The 23,237-nt window shown below is 37.7% G+C and overlaps 1 protein-coding gene across 2 annotated transcripts in view; it reads left to right on the forward strand.

The window, feature by feature from the left end:
• Positions 1–14,870, forward strand: part of Vwc2 (von Willebrand factor C domain containing 2) — a 115,218-nt gene extending 100,348 nt beyond the window's left edge. Inside the window, exons 3-4 of one of the 2 annotated variants that reach the window (XR_016535405.1) lie at positions 13,635–14,023; positions 14,187–14,870. Coding sequence is in view for 1 of the 2 variants with exons in the window: in XM_090332322.1 (XP_090188448.1) it covers positions 13,635–13,786 (152 nt within the window). In the remaining variant the exon portion in view is untranslated. Of the gene's footprint in view, positions 1–13,634 lie in introns of both variants that reach the window. The other variant, XM_090332322.1, reaches the window with a different exon arrangement.
• Positions 14,871–23,237: the final 8,367 nt, after the last annotated feature.

The raw sequence follows: 23,237 nt of genomic DNA on the forward strand, positions 1-23,237 counted from the left end.
TTTCTGCAGATTAACTTCTCATTTTCTTAAGGGTTATTTTAGATCAATCTCTTCTTTTTCCTTTTTTTTGGTCTGAGACCTGGAATTGGACATTGGACTCACTATCTGGCGCTTTAACCTGCTTGGCATGACCACTGTCATCTGAGCCATGCCTCCAATCCCAAATCTATCACTTCTCCCTTGTAAAGAAACACTAAATATATATGACAATGAAATTATAATCTCAAATTTGACTCGTGGCCTTGACAGAGTTGGTTATGAGCAACCTTCCCATTCTAGTGTAGACTGGTTTGTGCTAAGTTGGATAAATGCCCAGGAATTGAATTGTGGGGTCATAGGCCAGCACATCCATGTTCATTTAACATTATTTAGCATAGCCACGATATCGAATTGGCCTAGATGCCCCTCAGTGGATGAATGGATCAAGAAATTGCAGTATATATACGCAATAGAATTCTATGTTTCCATCAGAAAGAATTACATTTCCTCATTCATAAGGACACAGAGAGAGTTTGAAAAAATTGTATTAAATGAAATAAGACAAAGCCAAAGAAACATACATTGCATGTTTTCCTCATTTGGAGTAATTAGAATGTTGCCTAAAAATCTAGAAGTAAACACAATGGTTAGTAAGAGACAAAAAATTACACTTGGATATGATAAGTTAAACAGGACTCTAAACATTCACCTAGTGAGACTCAAGGAAGATATCCTTAGGACAGGATAAAAAGGCCCAAAAGTTATGTGCATATGATCACATAAAATGATGCTTCTTGAAATGAATTCCAAGAAATAGAAAACGAGGTTTTATGTTATTTTGACCCTTTAGTTTTTCTGCTTTGTCACTGTTTTGCATTTTTGTACCTTTTGTCTTGGAGGACAGTAAATGGGAACACAGAAATGGTGAGACAAAGGGTGAACTAATGCAGCCATAGTATTCACTAGAGACTGCTGGAAATGAACTGTATGACTTGTGGAGGAGTCAGGAGGAGAAAAACTTGTGAGAAAGGGAACGAGGGATGATAATGTTCAAAAAGAAATATATTTGTAATCTGACTTATGGGACTGTAACACTTCTGTATATCATCTTTACAATAAAAATTATAAAAATTAAATAAAAAGATAATTCTAAAGTATACACACTTCAAAAATTAGAAAAAATGAGTTAAAAGGTCTATATATACTACATTCTCTCTAATCTTGCACTGTGTCAATACGCCAAAAATAACTTGAAACTCTCCCAGTCAGCAAGCACAGGGTTAATTCTATAGTGGAACTGTAACTATGACCTTTACATGAACTGTACATTTCCTTTACAATAAAATTTAAAAATTTAAAAATAAGAAAAAAATAAAAAGGATAATGCCAAAGTGTATACACGTCAAAAAAAAAACAGAACAACAACAAAAACTAGTTAAAAGGGAAAACTAAATATCATCTGATTTTGTACCATGTCAATCGACCCAGAAGGCTTCTATGAACTCAAAAACCTTCCAGTCAGCAAGCACAGGGTTAATTCTATAGTAGATGCCAGCCAGTGTCTTCTAATGCAATTCGGTTATTACACTATGTATCTGGAGATATTGTCAAGTCTCACAGGTGGAGGGCTTAGACTCTAAGCCTGCTCTCACTCTGCACTTGTGTTTCTGGCCTATAAATCAAGGTTTTCATGATATTCCCTGCTATTGAAGGATTGTAAAATCTCAGGGAAACATGCGTTGATTTAATGACAATGGGTTATAGAGCAGAAGGAGAGATGTGGGAAGGGTGGCTTCCCCCTTCAGGGACCACCATGTTGTTCAGTTTTCTGGAAGGTATTTGGACCCTATCCTCTTGATTTCATACAGCATTCTTTATTCAGACATGACTGACTAAATCACTGGCAAATGGTGATCAACCTTACCCTTCGGCCACTTTCCCCTCTCTAAATGTTTCAGTTGTAAGTGGACAGTGGCACTGAAAATTTTCTCAAGTCTTACCTTGCTCTTTCCTGTGACCAGTTCCCATCTAATAATTACCTATGATTTGCCATCCATCATTCATTCAACTCATTGATATGCAGAAAAGACCTTTTATCAGTCTAAGGATTCCAAGGATATCAGTTTTGTTCTGGCAAATGTGGTGGGGAGACCACAAATATGCCCATGGTATCAGAAGGCATCAGAGAAAAATGGATTTAGATGTCTGCCTCAGAGAATGGCAGATGCTCTAAGATAAGCCCCATAGGTATTCACACCCTCATTGTTTTTCCTTGAGGGCATTCACCAAATTCATCTGTTCAAAGACATTACTTATCCAGCTGAAAGCAGCCAGCCTTGGCTGGCAGCATCTTCACAGAGCTGACATAGTAGGTTTGTATTGGAGTTTTTTAGGGAAATTGAAACCTGAGGAGCCTAAGTTACAGACCCTGGGGTGTATGCAGAAAGAAAGTCAGAATTCTGCAGGGAAATTTCTTTCAAGGAAGGGAAATTTCTTTCAAGGAAACTTAAAATTTGCATGTGTACAAAGAAAGGCCCAGCAGAGGCCCAGCAGGAAACAATAGCTGGTGACTAAAGACTGGAACAGAGGTGCTGTCATGTCCCAGGACCGAGGAGCAAAACAGAGCTCAAGGCCCTGCAAGGTGCAAGTGACCAGAATGTATTGAGGTTGTCAGCTACCTTCACAGGGCTGTACCCTAATGGTGCAGGAACTCTGAGTCAGAGGAACCCTAACCAAAATCTCCATGGCTTGCAGCCATGAGTGTCATTTTAGCACCTTTTCCTTTTTAGCTCTTAGAAGTGCCAGGAAACAAAGGCCATATAACAAGTGATTGTTGTCCTTAATGTACTATGTTATCTCTCATCTCTTTTGCTGTCCCTTGGTTATCTCATATTGTTACAGTATTTCACCTTGTTATCTGATATATTGTAGATATGCGTATTTGGTTATTTGAAATCAGACAGGGAAGGGAGGAAACAAGATGGGGGGGCGGGGGTTGGAGGAGGGAAATGGGGACCAAGACATGAGAAAGGGTATCAATGTATGTGAAGTAATGCACCTTCTATCTGGTGAATATAATGTAACCCTTCTATTAATTACAATATATGGGGGAAAAAGTGCCAGGAAACCAAGAAATAAGACCTTAGGTCCTGGAACCAAGAAAAAAAATCTAAACAAAAAAATAAAATAAGCAGGCCTTCAATTTATAGCGACATGGTAAATGTCACAGTTTTTAAAATAGCTGATGAACAAATTGAGAAATGTGAGCATTTCACTGAGTACTGGAATGTACTAGAAAATACCAGAGGTGAAAAATGTAATAACTGAAATCAAGAGTTCAATAGAAGGGCTGATGAAAGACTTGAAAAGCAGATCCAGTAGAAATCAAAATAACTTTAGGCAATTATTTGAAAAGAAAAGTCATGTAGCTGTGTAACTTGGACCTCAGAAATTGTACTATAAGAATGGGACAGAAGCAAATCTGGAGGAAAATAGGTCAAGGCATATTTGCAGAGATTCAAAGTCACAACTCTAAGAAGCCTAATGTATTTTAAAAAGCCAGGTGCAGTGGCTCACACCTGTAATCCTAGCTAGCCAGGAAGCTGAGATCTGAGGATCAAGGTTCAAAGTTAGCTCAGGCACAAAAGGACCTGAGACTCTTTCCTCCAATTAACATCAAGAAAAAGGGGAACTGGGGCTTGGCTCAAGGGTAGGGTGGTAGCATTGAGCTGAAGAGCTCAGGGACAACACCCAGGCCCAGGGGTATGGTGGTAGCCTTGAGCTGAAGAGTTCAGAGACAGTGCCCAGTCCAAATTCAAGCCCCCGGACCCACAAAAAAAAAAAAAAAGAAAGAAAAAGAAAAAGAAAAAAGAAAACAGAGGCAAAATAAATCACTCCAACATAAATCATAGTAACGCTGGGAAATCCAATAACAAATAAAAACCTTAAAAGCAAACAGAAACAAACAACTAAAAAAAAAGGATCACATTATCTTCAAAAATAACAAAATACCTTTTACCTGGTTATTCAACACAAATGGTGGGTACTATGGAAAGGATGCCACTTTAGTATCTATGGTACTGCCATTCCAAGGAGACCCACATTAAGGTGAAACTGTGCATGCTCACGATGCTTAGAAAACAGCCTGTACACAGATGCTCAATCCCTTCCCCATAATACATCCCAACTTCCACTACGGACAAAGTGCCTCTCTGCCATGCACCTCAATCAATAGCTCCTCCATTGTATGTGGAAGTTTGTCTAAGATCACACATTACATGGGGCTCGTCCAGCATATATGAACATTTCCACCTATGGCACCTATCTGATACCTCTGCCTGAGGCCCAGTCATCAGGTGAAGGAGTGAACAAGTGCTAGTTGTTAACCAAAAGGCCAAGCTATCTGTCTTTGTCATTTCATTCAGCAAGAAAAAAATGTAGGCAAATTTATCAGGAGAGGAATGAATCTGCAATAGATTGGTAGCAAAAGGACACAGCTTCACCCTGTCCTCAGAAAATGTAGACAGAGGGCTTTATTTTGTAAACAGGAGTTTAAGCCCTATTGTGGCATCCAGTACCCTGACCATTGGCTTCCTTGTCTCCAGAATGTGAGAAATGAATTTTTATCATTTATCTGAGAGACAGAGAGAGAGACAGACAGACAGACAGAGAGAGAGCGAGAGAGAGCGAGAGAGAGAGAGAGAGAGAGAGATGAAAAGAAAGAGAGAGAGAAAGAGAAAGGAAGAAAGAAAGAAAGAAAGAAAGAAAGAAAGAAAGGAAGGAAGGAAGGAAGGAAGGAAGGAAGGAAGGAAGGAAGGAAAGAAAGAAAGAAAGAAGGAAAGAAAAGAAGGAAAGAAGGAAAGGAATCGAGGGAGGGAAGGAATAAAAGGAAGAAGGATGTAGGAAGGAAGAGAGGGAGGGAGGAAGAAAGGAAGGCAGGTCAGTCTTGACAACCTAGTATAAAGCAATAACAACATGTATTCTTTAGAATTTAACTTGAAATGGCACACACCGAAAGAGCATATGGAAAGAATTAGTCATCGGGGAAATGCAAATTAAAACTGTTATCATTCAGTACTATCACACATCTGCCACAGTGTATAAAATATAGCTGAATAACTGGCAATACCAAAAAGAAGGCTTTCCATCAAGGGAACTCATTAAACTGATTCTGGATGAAAGTGTACAACTGCTTTGGGAAACACTCATTGATTTCTACTCCAGCTTCAACAATAATGCCATTAATAGGATATGGACACCAAGATTCTGTATAAGAATATTCATTGGTAGATCTGTTTTATGTTTCAAAAATATAGGATGTATGGGCCAGGAGTTTGGCCTAGTGGTAGAGTGCTTGCCTAACATGCACGAAGACCCGGGTTCAATTCCTCGGTACCACATATACATAGAAAAAAGCTGGAAGTGATGCTGAGGCTCAAGTGATAGAGTGCTAGGACTTGAGAAAGTCCAAGGACAGTGCTCAGGCCCTGAGCCCAAGCCCAGGACTGGCAAAAAAAAAAAATAGGATGTACTTTCAAACTACCATAGCTTTGTAGTGCTAGTAGATGTTTGGAAGTTAAAAAAAGGAAGTAAATAAATTGGGATACAATGACAAATGGAACAGTATACAACAATGGAAAGTACCAACATACCAATGTGAATGTCACAAACATGACACTGGGGACCAGTAGCCCATCACACAGGGATAAATACATGAGGAGGCTCCTTTCTAAAGAAGCCTAAGTAGCTAACGTCTTCTACTCTATTAAACCCAAACATTCTAGGTCATGTGCACTGTAAGCTTAATCAACAGACTTGCCAGGCTGCACAGGTCCCCAGGGTTCAGCTCTGAAGATGCCATGCAAACACACTGATTACACATTTTACACAGATTTAATTGGCCAAATCTATGAAATACAAATATTCATCAGATGCTAAGAACTGTTGGGAAAGATTCTTGTTTAGCAAATGCTGCACTCCAGACCTGTTGCTAAGGTTCTTAGTATATCTCGACAGTTAAGGTTCTGAAAAGATTTCATTGAAATTGTTAAGGGCAAGCTGTCTGAACTTTATTTCACAGTTTGCACTTAGGAAATAAAAACAGGATTCTGGAAAACATATATTATTTCTATGAGTGGAAAATATTGTGTGTGGGGGGTGAGGGAGTGCGCTTGTGTGTGCATACACGTGTATGTTTGTGCTAGTTTAGGGGTTTGTACTCAGAGCACTGTCCCTTAGCATTTTCGCTCAAGGTACACATGAGCCACACTTCTCCTTCCAGCTTTTTGCTAGCTAACAGGATATAAGTGTTTCATGTACTTTTCTGCTCAGGCTGGCTTCAAATCTTGATCCTCAGATACCAGCTTCCTGAATAACTAAAATTATAGGTGTGAGCCACCAATGCCAACCTGGAAGTATTGTTTAGACAGAGGATTTAGGGTGTAGAAGTGCTTATAACCTTTGAAGATGATAATGAACTTCATACTGGAACTTGGGTAGAGACTTGGAGACTGGTGACTTATGATAAATTATGTCTCCCTGAAAGGACTGGAATGACAGTGCTAAAGAGCTGTGCACTAGATGCCAGGAATCTAGGATAGGATGTATGGGACAGAAGTGTGAATCAAAAGAGGAACCCATTCTCACTGAGAGACTCCAGAAAGAGAGGAAGTGAATTTTCTGAGGTAGTTTTCTGACACACGTTTTCTCTTGACAGAGATTGCTTCTTCCACAGAAACCAAAGTAGCTTCATTTTCTCACTTATTTTGCTATCAGTTGTGATTTTCATTCATTTTAATTGTTTTTTTTAAATTTTTTATTGTAATTAATAAAAGGGTTACATGATATTTGCCAGATAGAAGGTGCATTAATTCACATACATTGATACCCTTTCACCCATCACCCTCCTCCCCACCCCCCCCACCCGTCTTGGTTTTCCCCCATTCCCTGTCAAATTTCAAATAACCAAATACAAATAAATTCAATATATCAGATAACAAAGTGAGATACTGTAACAACACTCATTTTAATTGTTGTAATTAAAAATTACTTGGGGCTAGGTGCTGGTGGATATGCCTATAAACCTAGCTACTCAAGAGGCTGAGATTCAAGGATCATGGGGTAAAGCCAGCCAAGGCAGGAAATCTGTGAGATGTTTACTTCCAATTAACCATCGAAAAGCCAGAAATGGAGCTGTGATTCAAGTGGTAGAGCACACTCTAACTTTCAGCAAAAACTCATGGACAGTGCACAGGTAATGAGTTCGAGTCTCTAGACCGGCCCACACCTAAAAGAAGATTTGGAGCTGGCATTGGTGGATCACATCTGTAATCCTACGTGAGGCTGAGATCTGAAGATCATAATTTGAAGCCATCTGGGCAAAAGAGTCCACGAGCTTCTTCCAGTTAACCCCCAGAAAAGAAAAAAAAAGAAAAAGCAGAAAGTGGTTCTGCAGCCCAAGAGACAGAGCCATGACGCTATAGCTAAGGGTCAGTACTCAGGTCTGAGTTCAAGTCACAGCAATCACACACACACACACACACACACACACACACACACACACACACTTGATTTTGTACTAGGTGGTCACATAACAGCAAAGCATGTTGGTACACAGACATAGGAACATACTTTTAATTTCTTCATTTCTTTTAAATGTGAAAGAAAAATCTATCTTAAACATCTCTCCTGTAGATACCAGTGTTCTGTGAATCTAAGTTTATAAAGTATATAAATATATAAGCATACAAAATAAGAAACTAAAATACAAGAGGTAGTGCTTTGTGCAAATATCAGTGGGGATCTGGGTAGTGCTGAGGCACAGAGGAAGACAGAGAAATAACAGCTATTTCAAAACAGATCTGGGATGTGCAGTTCTGTATCGGTGGCAATTATTTTGTTCTAACTTCATTATTCCAAGGGAACACTCAACCAACAATCCCGTCCCTAAAATAGAAAGTATGTTCCCACAAATGAACGCTGCCTGCCCTCTCCCCCTGGGGCTCCTAAACAGCCTGGAGGTCCTACTGTTCTGTGGTGCCGGAGCATTTCTCAAGGTTTAGTACTGGGTGGAAGGAGAGGCGATAGGACCCTAAGAACATATTTGAGTCTTTGTGAATGACTGCTCGGTTTTCTATGGCTGATCAGTCCCTGTGGTAAAAAGCTTAAAATACCCATCAAAGCTGTAGTTTGTGGTTAGTTTATATCAGTGGGTCAATTAATCATGTCATTTAAAAATGTTGACTCAGTCCAGTATATCCTCAGGCCCAGCACTGTGCTATGTAGTTACTTGACCCCCGAGGTGAAGTTGCAGTGTCTTTATGGGTTCTGCCTCAGAGGGTTGCAAATCACAGGATAGCTTAAGTGGCCACCATTGATGTGAATTCAGTGATGCCAAGGGCTGTGAATTTGAAGGGCAGTTCTGGTGGACATGGGCAGTGGCTAGGAGGCAGAGTTGCCCAACTCCGTGGGAAGTTTCAGGCTGACTTGAAGTTTGTGAACCTTACTCAATTTATCTTCTCCAGCTGGGCACCAGGCGGCTTTCACGTGTAACGGAATCTTGGCTACAGAGGAAGCTGAGATCTGAGGATAGTAGTTTGAAACCAGACAAAGTTCACAAGATTCTTACCTCCCATTCACCAGCAAAAAGCTAGAAGTGGTGGTTTGGCTCAAGTTACAGAGCAGCATCCTTGAATAAAAACGATAAGGAAGAGACAGTGCCCATACTTTGAGTTCAAGCCCTAGTAATGGCACAAACTAAAGCAACAATAATGACAACAATTCATCTTTTAGTACACAATAAGTCAAAGGATCCTTCATGACTGCATTGCCCTGGAAGTTAGGGTGGCATGGGGTGGTACAGGGGGCACAGACTATTATTCAAGGAGACACTGGGGAGAATCTTCAAAGGTTATAAAGTGGCTCCTGTCTGCACATATCCCTCTTTCCCGAAGGAAGATCAGCCAGGAAAAGGGCAGTAGTGCCATGTTTACCCAGTGTCCCTGCAGAAAGGAAAGCATTATCATCATATGCAGTAATCTTTCTGAAATTAGCCTTTTTTTTAACTGAACAGAGGCCAGATCAACATAATGCAACATCAATAATGATTAGCCATGTGTCTTGGACTAATGTTATTCTCTCTGAATCTTATTTTCCATGTTTATAGAATTGTTCTGCCGGTTAGATAGCATATGAGTTAGGAGCTTGCAGCTATAATTAATTAATTAGGCTTATAAATTGTTTTCTTCTATTCCCCTACTTACTGATGCAGCTCATCTATGGAGATGTATTTGTCTTTCATTGACAACCGTAGCAGATCCCTTCCTCATTTATTTTATGTTATTTTTATTATTTTTTGTCAGTTCTGGAGTTTGAATCAGGATTTGGGTCCTGCATTTTTTAGGCAAGTATGCTACCACTTATCTCATGGTCACAGCTCTTCATAATTTCCTTAGTTACATTTGATAGAGAGAGACAGAGACAGAGGCAGAGAGAGAGACAGAGACAGAGACAGAGACACAGAGAGAGACAGAGAGAGAGACTCTTGTTAAGACAAGGGCCAGCCTTGGTCTGTGATCCTCTACCTATTTTTCCTGCATACCTGGATGACAGGCATGTACCTCCATGCCTATCCTTCTGATTGCGATGAGAGTTTCACTAACTTTTTTCCCCAAGTTGGTTTTATGACGCAATCTTCTTGCTATTCTTTTCCCAAATAGCTGGGATTGCAAGTGTGAGCTGCTACCTATGTTCAACCTGGAGAGCCCTTTTTGTTGTTGCTACTGCTGGATTTTGAGACAGGGTGTTGTTAGGTAGACCAAGCTGGCCTTGAAATCCCCATCTTCCTGCTTTCAGCTTCGTAAGTGCTGGAATTACAAGTATGTGTCCATATGTCCATTTTATACATTAAGATTACTCACTTAAGTGATGTTGTATATTATAGTCCTCTAAGTAATTGTGAGTGATATTTCCCCTAGGCTTCCAGTATCCTGATGTACTAGAAATAAATATAGCACATTGCAAATATATTTCATAGTACACAATCTTCTTTATCCATTTACTTTCAATCTCTGTCTTTAGCTCTAATGTGGGTTATTATTCGCAACAAACAGATGTGCATTTTTGTGAGCTACTCTGACAATCTTTATCTTGACCTATTTAGATCATAGACATTCAAAGTGATTATTGATTCATTTTGAATAATATCTACCATATTGACACTATTTTCTACTGCTGCTTTTTTCTTTTTTCTTTTTCAATTGTTATTATTAAGTATTGTAGAAAGGGGTTATAATTCCATAAGTCAGGTTATGAGTACAATGCTTCATGACGATGTCACCCTATCCTTCCGCCTGTGTTCATTGCACATATTTTGGTCTGACCTTTTTTTCCTGCCTTTGTAATTTTAATCAGACATTTTATGGTTCTTTTTTTCTGTTTTGTTAGCATATTTTCCTTTCTTTTTCCTTTAAACTTTTCTTAATGAGTGCCCTAAAATTTGCAGGACACATTTACAATGAGGGTATTAAATATTGATAAAAGGAGTCAATTCTCCAAAAAGAAAGTAGTCTTCTTCCTATAACTATAACATCAAAATATAGGTTTCAAAATCATGTAGAACAGTTCATTGTCTGTGTCTCATGCTTGTGATCTTAGCTACTCAGAAGGTTGAGATCTGGAGATAGTGGTTTGAAAGCAGCCCAGGCAAGAATCTGTGAGTCTCGTATCTCTATTAAACAGCCAAAAGTTGGAAATGGAGTTGTGGCTCAAGTGGTACAGAGCTGGCATTGAGAGGAAAAGCTAAGAGACAGTGTCTAGGCCATATGCTAGTTCAAGTCCCTGTACTGTTATACAACAAAAACCAATATAGAATTTGAAGAAGAAATCAGTAAGTCAACTACTATTCTTTGATACTCCAACAATTCATGTACATACCAGGCAAAAGCAGCAAGTTTGGGTTGACTGGAATTGCATCAGCAGTCACAGGGGTACCACTGGCCTGTGTTGATGATGCTTCCTAGTAGCTGCATGAAACAAAGATGTGCATTCATTCTCACTAGCCATATTGAACATTCACAAAGACAGATCAGATACTTGGACATAAAATACACTTTTGCAACCTTAAAACAATGAATGTTATACAATATATGCTCTCTAACCGATATAAAATAAAATAAACACAGCAGTAAAATCCCAAAATACAAGGAAATTAAATACCACACTCCTAAATGACATATGAATAGCACGTGAAATCTCAAGAGATGTTTAATGAATTTTTAAGTAACTGAAAATGAAAACATTTATCAAAACGTGGGTATAGTAAACAGTAAAAGCAGAGCTTTGTAGAGAGCTCCTAGTGTTGACGATGTACATTAGAAAAGGAGAAATTTGAAATCTAAGCTTTTACTTCAGGAACTGAGGAAGCGAAGAACAAGTTAAATCCATAATAAGCAGAAGAAAATACAAGAAAAATGGTAGTCTTTCAAAAAAAACGGTGCTGGAAAATTATCTTAAAATAGTGCACAGATTATACCATAATCTATAATATTCTCATAAGATAACTTAGTATGAAGTCTTCAAAAGCTCAATGTATTTACTTATGAGTTTGTAAGTTAAATCTAACTTCTACGTATAAAATATATTGATTTCAAAAACTTTTCATTTTGAAATTATAGATTTAAATCAAACCAAGAAATTGCAAAGGCAAGGGAGAGAAGACCCATGCTAGGAGCTCCATCATGCACAATTACAAAGCAATATAAAAGACCAAACCTACAAGATACAATGTATATTCATGTCTGTCTTACTTCCTCACATAACATAGTTCTGTTTAATCTGCCACAACCAAAATCAGAACTTTCCCATCCCCACAAATGTCTTCCTCATGCCTTTTTTATAGACACACTTACTCTGCTCCACACCCTGGTATCTTTACTCCCTCAGAATCATTAAAATGGGAACCATTATATAAATGGACTAACACAGTAAATTGGAGCTTGCCTTATCTGTTGTGCTATCAGCAGTTCAGTTCTTAGCAGAAAATTGTATGACATGGTACAGATACTTACCCATCCATCTATTTAAGAATGTTTCTTTTTTCTGCTATTTTGGAGCTATAATGAATAAAAAGGTTGTAAGCATTCCCCTGCATGCTTTTGGTGAACATGGTCTTCCTATCTCTAGGGTGAAAGCTTCAGAGTGCAATTGGTGGATGGAGGAAGGTGGTAATTACCTTTACAAGAAATTCTCAACTAAATCCATTTTCTGAAGAGGTTGTAAAAATTTCATTTCAGTGGATACACGTGGCGAGGACCTGGGTGCTGCCCCTGAACTTTTGCCTTCGAGACTGGTACTCTACCACTTTGAGCCACAGCATCACTTCCCATTTTTCTGGTGGCTAATTGGACTCTTATGTGCTTTCCTACTTAAGCTGCCTTCTACCCACAATCCTCATATCTCAGCCTCCTGAGCAGCTATGATTACAGGCATGAGCCACCAATGCCTGGGTGTATGGTTTAGGACTTTATAAAATGTCTCTGTGTATCGTGATTTGCCTAACTAGAGAGGGAGTGGAAGCAATATATCAGGCCAGTATAATCAGAATATGCACTACAGTCTCAATACATTTCTATCAACTGGAATCACGTCCCCTGGTGAAAAAGGACAGTTAAGCAAAAGTTAAAGATTGTGTTGAAAGGACATAAGAAGTTTGATATTCAGTCATTCTAGAAGCCAAGTTTGGGTAATTTGAACATAAAAAATAGAAAGACTTAGTCCAGGAGTTTGGCCTAGTGGTAGAGTGCTTGCCTAGCACTTGGTACCATACACATAGAAAAAAGCCAGAAGTGATGCTATGGGTCAAGTGGTAAAGCCTTGAGAAAAACTCAAGGACAGTGCTCAGGCCCTGAGCCCAAGCCCAGGATTGGCAAAAAAAAAAAAAGAAAAAAAGAAAGAAACACTCCAATGAAACCGTGGAAAATGAAGATTCCCCACATCTGACCATTCTATGAAAAATAAATGAGATACTTAAAATTTTTTCTGACATTTTTATGTCATTGACTTTTTTCTAAGGAAGGAAGTGTAGCTGTGACACCCTGGTTTACTGGGAAGTGTCATAGTTGAGTTTATGGGGTGAGAATTATGGTCATCATGCTTCTCAAAGTATGGAACCTAACCCAGCAATATCCATGTTTCCTGGGAACTTTCCAGATCCTAGGCCCTGAAACTTCAGAAGCTGGAACTTCTGGGTGTTCAACAGCACTTCCCATGAATATATGTGATAATATCAGAAAGTTTCCACTGGATGATGGTGCTACTCCAGGCCACTTACTTCTTGATTCTCTTTGCTTAAAAATGTTACTGAGGGTCATACTGATTCCCCAAAGGTACTCTTTATCCATGCTTTTCCTATAATTACTAGTGTGAGTTAAATCAAACGATTACCAAATTGCCTTTTGCATAAATCTCAGTGTTTTCACTCATAACACCACAGGTTTTGTTTCAGAAAAAATGTGGGTGTACTTCATTTACTGAAATTATCACTTCTCTACTGTCCCGTATAAGAGGAAATAAAGCGGAATCCACTGCTCACTGCCTGATTATGCACATTATATATTTATGCACACACATAATAGAAAACACTCTTGTCTGCATTTCAGGTCCCAACTGCTTTGCAGAGACTGCTGTCATTCCAGCTGGCCGAGAAGTAAAGACTGACGAATGCACCATATGCCATTGCACTTACGAGGAAGGCACGTGGAGAATCGAACGGCAAGCCATGTGCACAAGACATGAATGCAGGCAAATGTAAACCCTTGAACATACAAAAACTCACTTTGTTTTTCTAGAACATCACCCTGATGTGACCCTGTAGATGACTCTGGGAAACATACTCAGAAGAATGCTTTTGATGGAAATTCGTGGAAAACAGTTGATCCTTTTGTTTTTCTTGATTACGGTTACTGCAAGAGAAGGAAATGAATTTATTTCAGAGCCTCAAGAATTCTGGGTGTAAAGACCCTCTCTAAATAAATGTGCTATTTTCACAGTAAGTACGCTAAAGTACACTGTTATATATTAAATGTATTTCTATAATCCCTCTACTAGAGAGCTTATATAAATGTTTTCTATAGATACAGATTAAAATGCTGTCTTGTCCACCGTCCTCACTGTGTATCCGCATATCTTTGTTACTTCTGATTGCATTGCAGGGATGCTACCGGCTGTCACTCTCTTCCCCTCACATCTGCCCATGGAATAATGCGACCATTAATCCACCATAAGATGACAGGACTGATTTCTACTGAAACCTCATCCAAATTCTGTTTAATTACAGACACGTACCTGATGTTTACTTCTCCATATAAATGTAATGCTTCTTTCTTATGCGAACATAACTGCTTTCATGAGTTATTCTCACTCATTTGGAAAATGCACGCAGAAAGATCACTGAGGCACCTTTTCCCATTCTTACAGCTTTCTGATGTTATGGACCGTAAATAAAAGCATATGTATAATTTAATTTACATTATCCTCTCTTTGAAAAGTGACTTGAATTCAGCCCCTAAAGTGAGTGAGTAACGAGACAAGATGGAAAATTTGTATAATTGTTCCACGAAAGCAGAAGCATGCTATAAAAGAGAGGGAGAGCTTGGTTCTCTGGAAGAGAGTTGAGGAAACAAACTCCCCAACATGCTTATATCTGAAATTCAAATATAGTACAGACATCTCAGCTCTCAGTTTTTTGTGGCCATATTTACTAATTGGGCTGAGTTACCTGTCCTCAGTCAACAGAATGCAATCCTGATTGAGAGCTCTGTGTCCATCTCCTATCAGAGGGAAGAAGCCGTTCTACTAATTCACCTGTATGAACCAAGCAAAGATGAAGGCCAAAGGCACTCTGTGACTTCACATCATCCCAAGCCAACTATTCTCATTTGTACAGGTAGTAAGAGACCACTGTTAAGTCCTGCCATTCTGAATGATGCCTGTGGAATAGTTGCACTTCTAGGGATTACAGAAATAATTGGCTCATGATGAAAGAGGTTGTCATGTCTTGAGCAGTACAGGGTGAAAACACAAAATTAAAACACAAAATTATATTAAAATACATGAGCCACTTCCATACATTTATTTATTTCACATTTTGCAAATTAATACCTACTAAGTACAAACTATTATGCCATCAGAAAAGGAACAAGGGATGGTACCTTGACTATAATATATTTTAGGTCTTTAAGAGGAAGAACAGATTACAATGTATTTATATGAGGAGCCAACAAGAGACCAGGAAAGGCTCCCTAAAAGAGCACACAAACACAACCAATAAAGATTGAATAATAGTTAAGGAAATTGATAACATTTGCCATCATTGAAAAGGAGTAACATTATAGCCCTTTATCAATATAAGACCACCATTAATGTCACATCATCAGGACAGACCCATATATTCTTGCTTAATTTTATAAGTTTTTAAAAAATAATTTTATAAAGACTATCTTGGGCTAAGAGGACTAATTGAAATACTCAGGGGATTTGTTAGCTAGTTGCTCTCAGGTGTAATCAGCTACCCCAAACTTAATTTTAATATTAAAGACTGTTAGGCATTAGCTATTGTTCCATTATTCAAGAGTAGACTTATTGTGACAGGTTATATAAAGTGATCTGTCATTTTGATATGTCCCTATCCCACTCAGGCAAGTGGGCCTTTTAGGTTTTTCTAAAAGCACAGATAGCCTTCTTACCAGATGTGAAGTAAGTAGAGCTTCAGTCTACTCTGTAAGGCTATATTTTCCTAGCAGAATGGACAATGGGCTCTGAAATCATTACAGTGGTATGAATCTTAAATGCTGTGAACACTTCAGGACACTTGGTTATTTCCCTGCAGAGAAAGTGAGCATGGTATCTGGGAAAAGAACTTTTGCTTGATTTAAACCAGTGTGACTTACACTTTGACAGGCATATTCTTAGGAGATGGAACTTGGTGGCTGATACTATAGTGAAGTAACTTGCTTCCAGCATCCCATTTCAACACCTAACCCATTCATTCCTCCTTATAGAAAACAATGAACCCAACATAGCTGAATCTGGATAAATAAACCTGTATACAATCAGTAATAATGAAACAATTTCCATTATTGTTAAACACTGGCTTTTCTTCTTGCAGATCAGTTAGACTTTTACATCTGAAGCTGACTCAGGTAGACATTTTCTTCCATTCTGTTCCCCCAGAACTTTTTGCTGAGATTTCCACATGAAAAATCTCATGAGTTTTACTCAACTAGCACAAAAACCTCAATAATTGCACAAAAAGCACAACAGCAAGAGTCCAAGTTCTCTTTGTTATGCTTTAAAAATACATTATTGTAAAAGCTATAGAAGTTGTTGAAAAGTTGTAATTCTTTAAAATTCTGATACGCTTGTTTTAAAACTAACAAATAAACATTTAGTCAAAAAAGGTAATGAGGCTTACAAATGTATTGCTTAAATATATTTTAAAACTTTCAATGTGTATTTAGATCTGAAAATATGGAGCTACATGTGTAAGCCATAAAGGGTCCTGAAGATAATCTAATATGATATCTCAGACATTTTCAAGTTAGACTCATTCTTTCAGTTCGAAATTACTTCCTTGTTGGATAGATTCTTCTGTGCTTGACATTTACACCTCACAGAAGTAAAAAAGTAATGTCAGAATTTGTATAACATTATATGCGCCGTAGTCCTGTGTTAGGACCTGACTGTCCTGAAGTGGTTCCAATCAGATGCCAGGGTCTGTAACTGTTCAAGGAGTTTGCACACCTTGAAATGACTTTATGTTTGATTATACTACTTTTAATCTTTTCACCATTGTAGTATCACTTGCTTCATTAATAAAACATGCTAGGAGATGAGCTCTCATATATTCTGAGATGACAGTATCACTAGTACTGTAAATTTAAGTGACTCTCCACTTTCCCAACTTAAATATTGATGTATATAATGTTCAAGTCCTCAAGTTTTCAGAGAATTTGGTATTTTCAATTTTGTGTTCATTTTGAACACCAACACAATGGGATGAGAAAATATCCACATGCCATCCCACCTGTAAACTAGGCAATCTACTAACAAAAAGGTACTTACTATCCTTGTTTAATGTAGACATAAAGTGAAAAGCTCCAACTCTTTGATTATTTGCAGGTTCTGCTGACTTTTGCTTTCTCGGTTTACTATTAAATTTCAGATATCCAAAACATAGAAACCTGGAACAGACCAAATACCTCACTGTTAGAATTACTTTGGATAAATTTGGGTATCTATTGCCATTTCTGATGTAAATCAGGAGGAAAATGCTTTTAATGCCACCAAAGTTCTGATGCTGGAGAAAATTTCTTATAATGAAAATTCACAGTTCTTAGTATAAAATGAGTTCACAGTTTTGCTACTTCCTTGATTATTTCAGCTTGCACATACAAATTTCTTATTTCATACTTTATTTTACAGTTTTGAATATTTCTACATATTTTCGTCTTCTTGTCTAACACCACCTTAGGCACTTAGGGAATTGATAACATAAATCAGAACCCAGTTGCCTGAGAAGTACAGTAGTTTATACATACTGTTGGAAAGTTCAAAAGTGATGCTGGTCTAGATTTCATTAGTATCAAATGTAACTCAGTTCTATAAAGCACCTGCTATTTTAGCTTTAATACAGAAATATGAAGAAAATGTTGAAGTCCAAATGTCTAATGTTTTATGTCTATGTACCAGTACTAAATATTTTTGGTCAGTTGTGGGGCTTGAACTCTGAGCCTGGGTGCTGTTCCTGAGCTCTTCAGCTCAAGGCTACCACCCTAACCCTGGGCCTGAGCATTGACCCTGAGCTCTTCAATTTAAGGGTACCATGCTACCCTTTGAGCTTCAGCCACACTTCCATTTTCTAGTGATTAATTGGAGATAAGAGTCTCATGGACTTTAGTGCCAGTGATGGCTTTGAATTGTGATCCTCAGATCTCAGCCTCCTGAGTAGCTAGGATTATAGGCATGAGCCACCACACCCAGTGGTGGTTAGAGCCTTGACAATCTCCTATAGTTTTTTGCTCAAGGTTAGTGTTCTGTCACTTCAGGCACAGCTCTACTTTCAGCTTTTGGCTAGTGAATTGTAAATCAGAGTCTCATGAACTTTCCTGCTTAGGGTGGCTTTGAACTGTGACCCTCAGATCTTAGCCTCCAGTGTAGCTAGGTTTACAGGTATGAGTCACTAGAACCTAGCTCTTGAATGTCCAGTTTTTAATGGTATACATCCCACTGAATACTAAAAAGCACTGACAATCAGCTTGAGTAGTGCACTAAAAGTTTCAATAATGAGAAAATTTCAGTGAATGCGTGTTAAAAATGCTTGGCCCATGGGCAGTCTGTGATGGAAAAAGTTGACACTGCTTTACTCCAACCTCCTGGGTCATGAGAAGTCCAGGAAATCCATGGTCAAAAATTGCAAAGGAACAGAACTGTCAATAGCCATCAATGAACATACCCGAAGCAACTTCAGTACTGTACTGACACAGCATGATGACTAAATCCAATTTTTAAGTATTACTATTTTAGTTTTAAGTTTGATTTTCAGGCAGTAGAAACACATTTTGGTTTTCTAAGTATATATTTTTTATTTTGACAATTAATATTAAGTACTCATATTAAATAGCCTACTTTTGCTCCTAGGTTTTAAATATTAGAAGAACTGTTTCCAGATACATGTATGGGAATATTCATTTCCTATTCCTTTTGTTGTATTTACATTATGCGAAGAAGTATAATTATGTTTGTCTTCTATTTGATTTGTTAGTATTTTCTATCTAAGCATAAGTTTCACCACTGAAATGGGAAAAAAGGTGAAAAGTATCTAAGAAATAATATCTTTGAAACTACTATTTTGTATAAAAACTGAGTTTAATTCATTTAAAAAATCCACTTAGGCAATAAATGAATATCACCTATGAAGTTACATAAGGTTCATGACTTACTATATTAATATTTACAGCTCCTTCAAACAGTGGGTAACATGATTATGCAGAAAGATAAATGGGGGCTTAGAGAAGTTCAGAAACTGCCTCCTGACTCAGCCTAGAGAATCACAGATAAGAGCTCAATTTTTTATTATAGCAGAACCTGTGGACTGATGTTTCATCATTTGCTTTTAGATCGGGGACCTCTGAATTTCCAGAAGCTCTTCCATCCTAGGTCCCAGAAACAAAATAGTTTCCTAATCCCATCATAGCAATTTTTGACATTCCCCAAAAGGCAGCTCCTCCCCCAAATATTGCTGATCTCCCTAACTCTACACATTTGTCATATATTTTTATTTCTAATTAAAATATATCTAAGTCATTTGTTAAAATAGTTGAGAAGCAGCAGTAATTATGGCCTTTTTGGTTCTTGTATAGAAAATTACAAAAATTACCACTCATGACACTTCATTGATTTTTTGGTCTTTTCCATACATCTGACCATTCTGTGTCATTCATAACTCTATTTTATGTTGTAACTAACCTTTAAGCACATGTACAAAGGGGTTTCAAGTTCATGTGTCGATTCATGAGTACAATGACAAACTATTTAGTGGAGGAAGGATTTGTAGATTTTCAGATGTTCATGTTTGGACTGAAAACACCTTTGACTCTGAAAACAGTCAGGTGCCTTTGCACCTGGGTACACTACTATGAACTAAAGTTCCAAGGTTGAACTTGGTAACAAGGAAGCAGAGACAGAGAAAAATGGACTAGGAACCAGATACAACCTTCCAAAGCACTGCCCTCCTTCCTACTTCCTCCTTCCTAGAATTCCCTCCAAAAATTCCACCAACTCCCCAGCACATTAATTCAAAGGTCCAACACCTGAACCTATGAGAAATGTTTTATTTTCAAACCATAAAAGACCTTTATTAGATTCTTTGAAGTAAGACGCAAACTCATTTCTTGGGTGACAATCATATGGCAAACATTATGTTAAATATTGAATTATCTCTTTGCAAATGTCCACATGTATTCAGTTCCTTTTTCACATTTCAGTAATTATACTGAAGCCTAGTCTGTCTGGTTCCCAAGCCCAAAACACTCCTCAACCTCTTGGGATGCAGTCTAGGTGTTAATGCATTAAACTGCGTTTATTCAACCATTCTTCCAGGAGAGCAGGCTCTAACCACAGTCAGCCATTTATTTCATTTAAAGATAATGTGTTTAATGCCTTTCATTTGGTTAATCTAGTTAAGGCTTGTATGATTAAGTAATAGACATACAGTTTTAAGTCCATACAGCTCTTGGTCTAGTATCCACTCAGGTCCTTAGACCAGTGATAGCAGCATTGGTATCACATGTCATTTTTGTCCCTGTTGTGGGGCTTAAATTCAGGCCTGTGTGTTGTCCCTGAACTTTTTTGTGCTCAAGGCTAGCACTCTACAACTTGACCCACATCCCCATTAACAGTTTTTGAGTGGTTTAATGGAGATAAGAGTCTTACAGGAACTTGTCTGCCTGGGCTGTCTTCAAACCCTGATTCTAAGATCTCAGTCTCCTGAGTAGCTAGGATTACAGGTGTGACCCACTCACACCCGGCTCACATGTCATTTTGAACTTTTGCATTAGTCATAATAATTTTAAAGAAAATGTTGCTGTCTTCTGGGACAGGGAGTTTGGCCTAGTGGTAGAGCGCTTGCCTAGCATGCACGAAGACTCAGGTTTGATTTCTCAGTATCACATACATAGAAAAAAATCCAGAAGTGCTGCTCAAGTGGTAGAGCTCTAGTCTTGAGAAAAACCCAAAGACAGTGCTCAGGCCCTGAACATAAGCCCAGGACTGGCAAAAAAAAATGTTGCTGTCTTCTGATATAGAACAGCTAATGATAAAATTGGGTGTTGATGTTTAGTGGAACTAATGTTGTTAAGAAAATTAAGTGCCTACTAAATAAAACCTATGTATATTGTTTTAATTTAATCCTCAGAAATTTCTCTCAATTAATATAATTATAAAAGCAATCTGCATAGAACATACTGTAAACATTTATGGAAATGCAACAATGAAATCTCCCTCTGTATAACATAAACTACTTTAAAAAAAGGATTCTGCTCAAGTCATGTAATAAATAAGTTTGTGATTTAATAGTATATGTTATTTTTCAAAGCAAAGTTGGGCTGACTCCAATCAAAACCCACAAGTGGATGGAAGACTGAGAGAATGCCTCCAAGTTCTTGTGGCTGGATCACCCAGCTGTGCCTACTCACCCTTATTTCGTCCCAAGGCAAACTTTCCCATTTTAAAACAGGCATCAGTGCTTGCTGAACATGCATGAAGCCCTGGATTCGATTACTCTGTACCACATTCACAGAAAAAAAAAAAACAGAATTGGTGCTGTGGCTCAAGTGGTAGAGCATTAGCCTTGAGAAAGTTCAAGGACAGTGCTCAAGCCCCAGTACTAGTCAAAAGAACAACAACAAACACCAACAGCAGCAAGAACAAAAATGCATCGTTGCAATAAAGGTGCATGGTACAAGAATATTATTTGCTAAAATATCTTTTCCTAGGTTGTAGATAGATTATGGACAATTATGGATTATTGTCACTTTAAGTCTACACATGCATATATATATATATATATATATATATACTTATATGTGTTTATACATATACATCAAAACTTAAGTGGGTCTCAGAAAGGGCCAAATCAAGAAATGAAATTTTATTAAAAGATACATTATGGACATTCATTATAAAATAAAAAGTGTAACAAGAAAAATAAATCATATGCAATGAGAGAAAAGGGAGGTGATTATTTTGTAAATGAATATTTTGAAATTTAGAGTAACTCATATTCTCAGTGTGTTCAAAATCTAAACTTTTGACAAGGATGAGAAAAATTCAGAAATATTAATATATACATTTTAAAGGAAACGGTAAAAGAATAAAGATAGTGGTTGAGACAATTTCCCTTTGACTTTATGATTTCCTATGAATTCCTCATACTTATTTAAATGTGTCATCTGCAAAAGATTGGTTATTTCTTTTTATTTGTGGTGGGTTGTTGGGCTTGAATTTAGGACCTGCACACAGTCCCTAAGCTTTCTTGCTCAAGGATAGAGCTCTACCACTTTGAGCCACCATGCCACTTCTGGTTTTCTGGTGGTTAATTGGAGATAGTAGTATCACAGACTTTTCATGTCCAGGCTGGCTTTGATCCTTAGATCTCAGCCTCCTGAGTAGCTAGAATTACAGGTGTGAACAATCAGCATCTGGCCTACATTTTTATGCATGCCAATAGCCAAACAGTTACTCCTTGAATGCACTGAGATCTAAGAATTCGAAGCATAAGCAGGAACTGATCAAAACAAAAGATAAAAGAAGAAAAGATCATTCATTATCTAGAAATTACTTTTAGGTCAGACATCAAAGACGAAGATGAGCAATGAAGATGAGCAAGAAGAGGTAGAGCAAGTTATACTCTGGAATTTTCCACTCATGTAACCCTAGTTACACATTTATAACCTCAGTAAACATTTGTGGAAATGTTTATGGCTATAGCTATTTATATAGTTATAAATATCAAAATTTAAATATGTACATGTGAGGTTTACTATTTATAATTTGACTAATTTTAAAATGTTTTAGTATTCCAGAAACCCAGTATTTGAAGTCATTTTACATATTACCATTTATCAAATATGTATTGCTTTGAGATGGGTATCAAACATGGTATAGTATTTTCATTTTTAATGACTGTTTATAGGTAAACTATACCAAAAGGTTACATTATGAATCACATACAGTTCTTTGTTTTGAGACAAGGTCTTGCTGCATAGCTCTTAATCCTCTAGCTTTCACCTTTCACGTTGGGATCATAAGCTTATAGATGATTTTACATACACTGAGAACAATGGTATCTATTCATAAGTTCACTGGTGAAAGTTGGATTTTCAGTAAGTGTTCTTGTTCTGTACAAGTAAGTCAGATGATGTGTTGTTAACTATCAAGGGTGACAACAGATTGTCAAGCATAATTTTTACTGTGTATCTGATGGGTGGTGAACATGAAGTTCTTTGTTGAAGATATCAGAAGGAAATGGGGACCAAGACATGAGAAAGGGTATCAATGTTTGTGAAGTAATGCACCTTCTATCTGGTGAATATAATGTAACTCTTCTATTAATTACAATAAAAATATATGAAAAAAACTGATCTAAAGGGAATGGACATGACTTCAGAAAACCAGGGAAAGAACCTGCTGCTTAAAGGAGTAAG

This window comes from Megascapheus bottae, chromosome 5 (genome assembly GCF_031878675.1).
Source record: "Megascapheus bottae isolate mThoBot1 chromosome 5, mThoBot2.hap1, whole genome shotgun sequence".
Taxonomy (NCBI): Eukaryota; Metazoa; Chordata; class Mammalia; order Rodentia; family Geomyidae; genus Megascapheus; species Megascapheus bottae.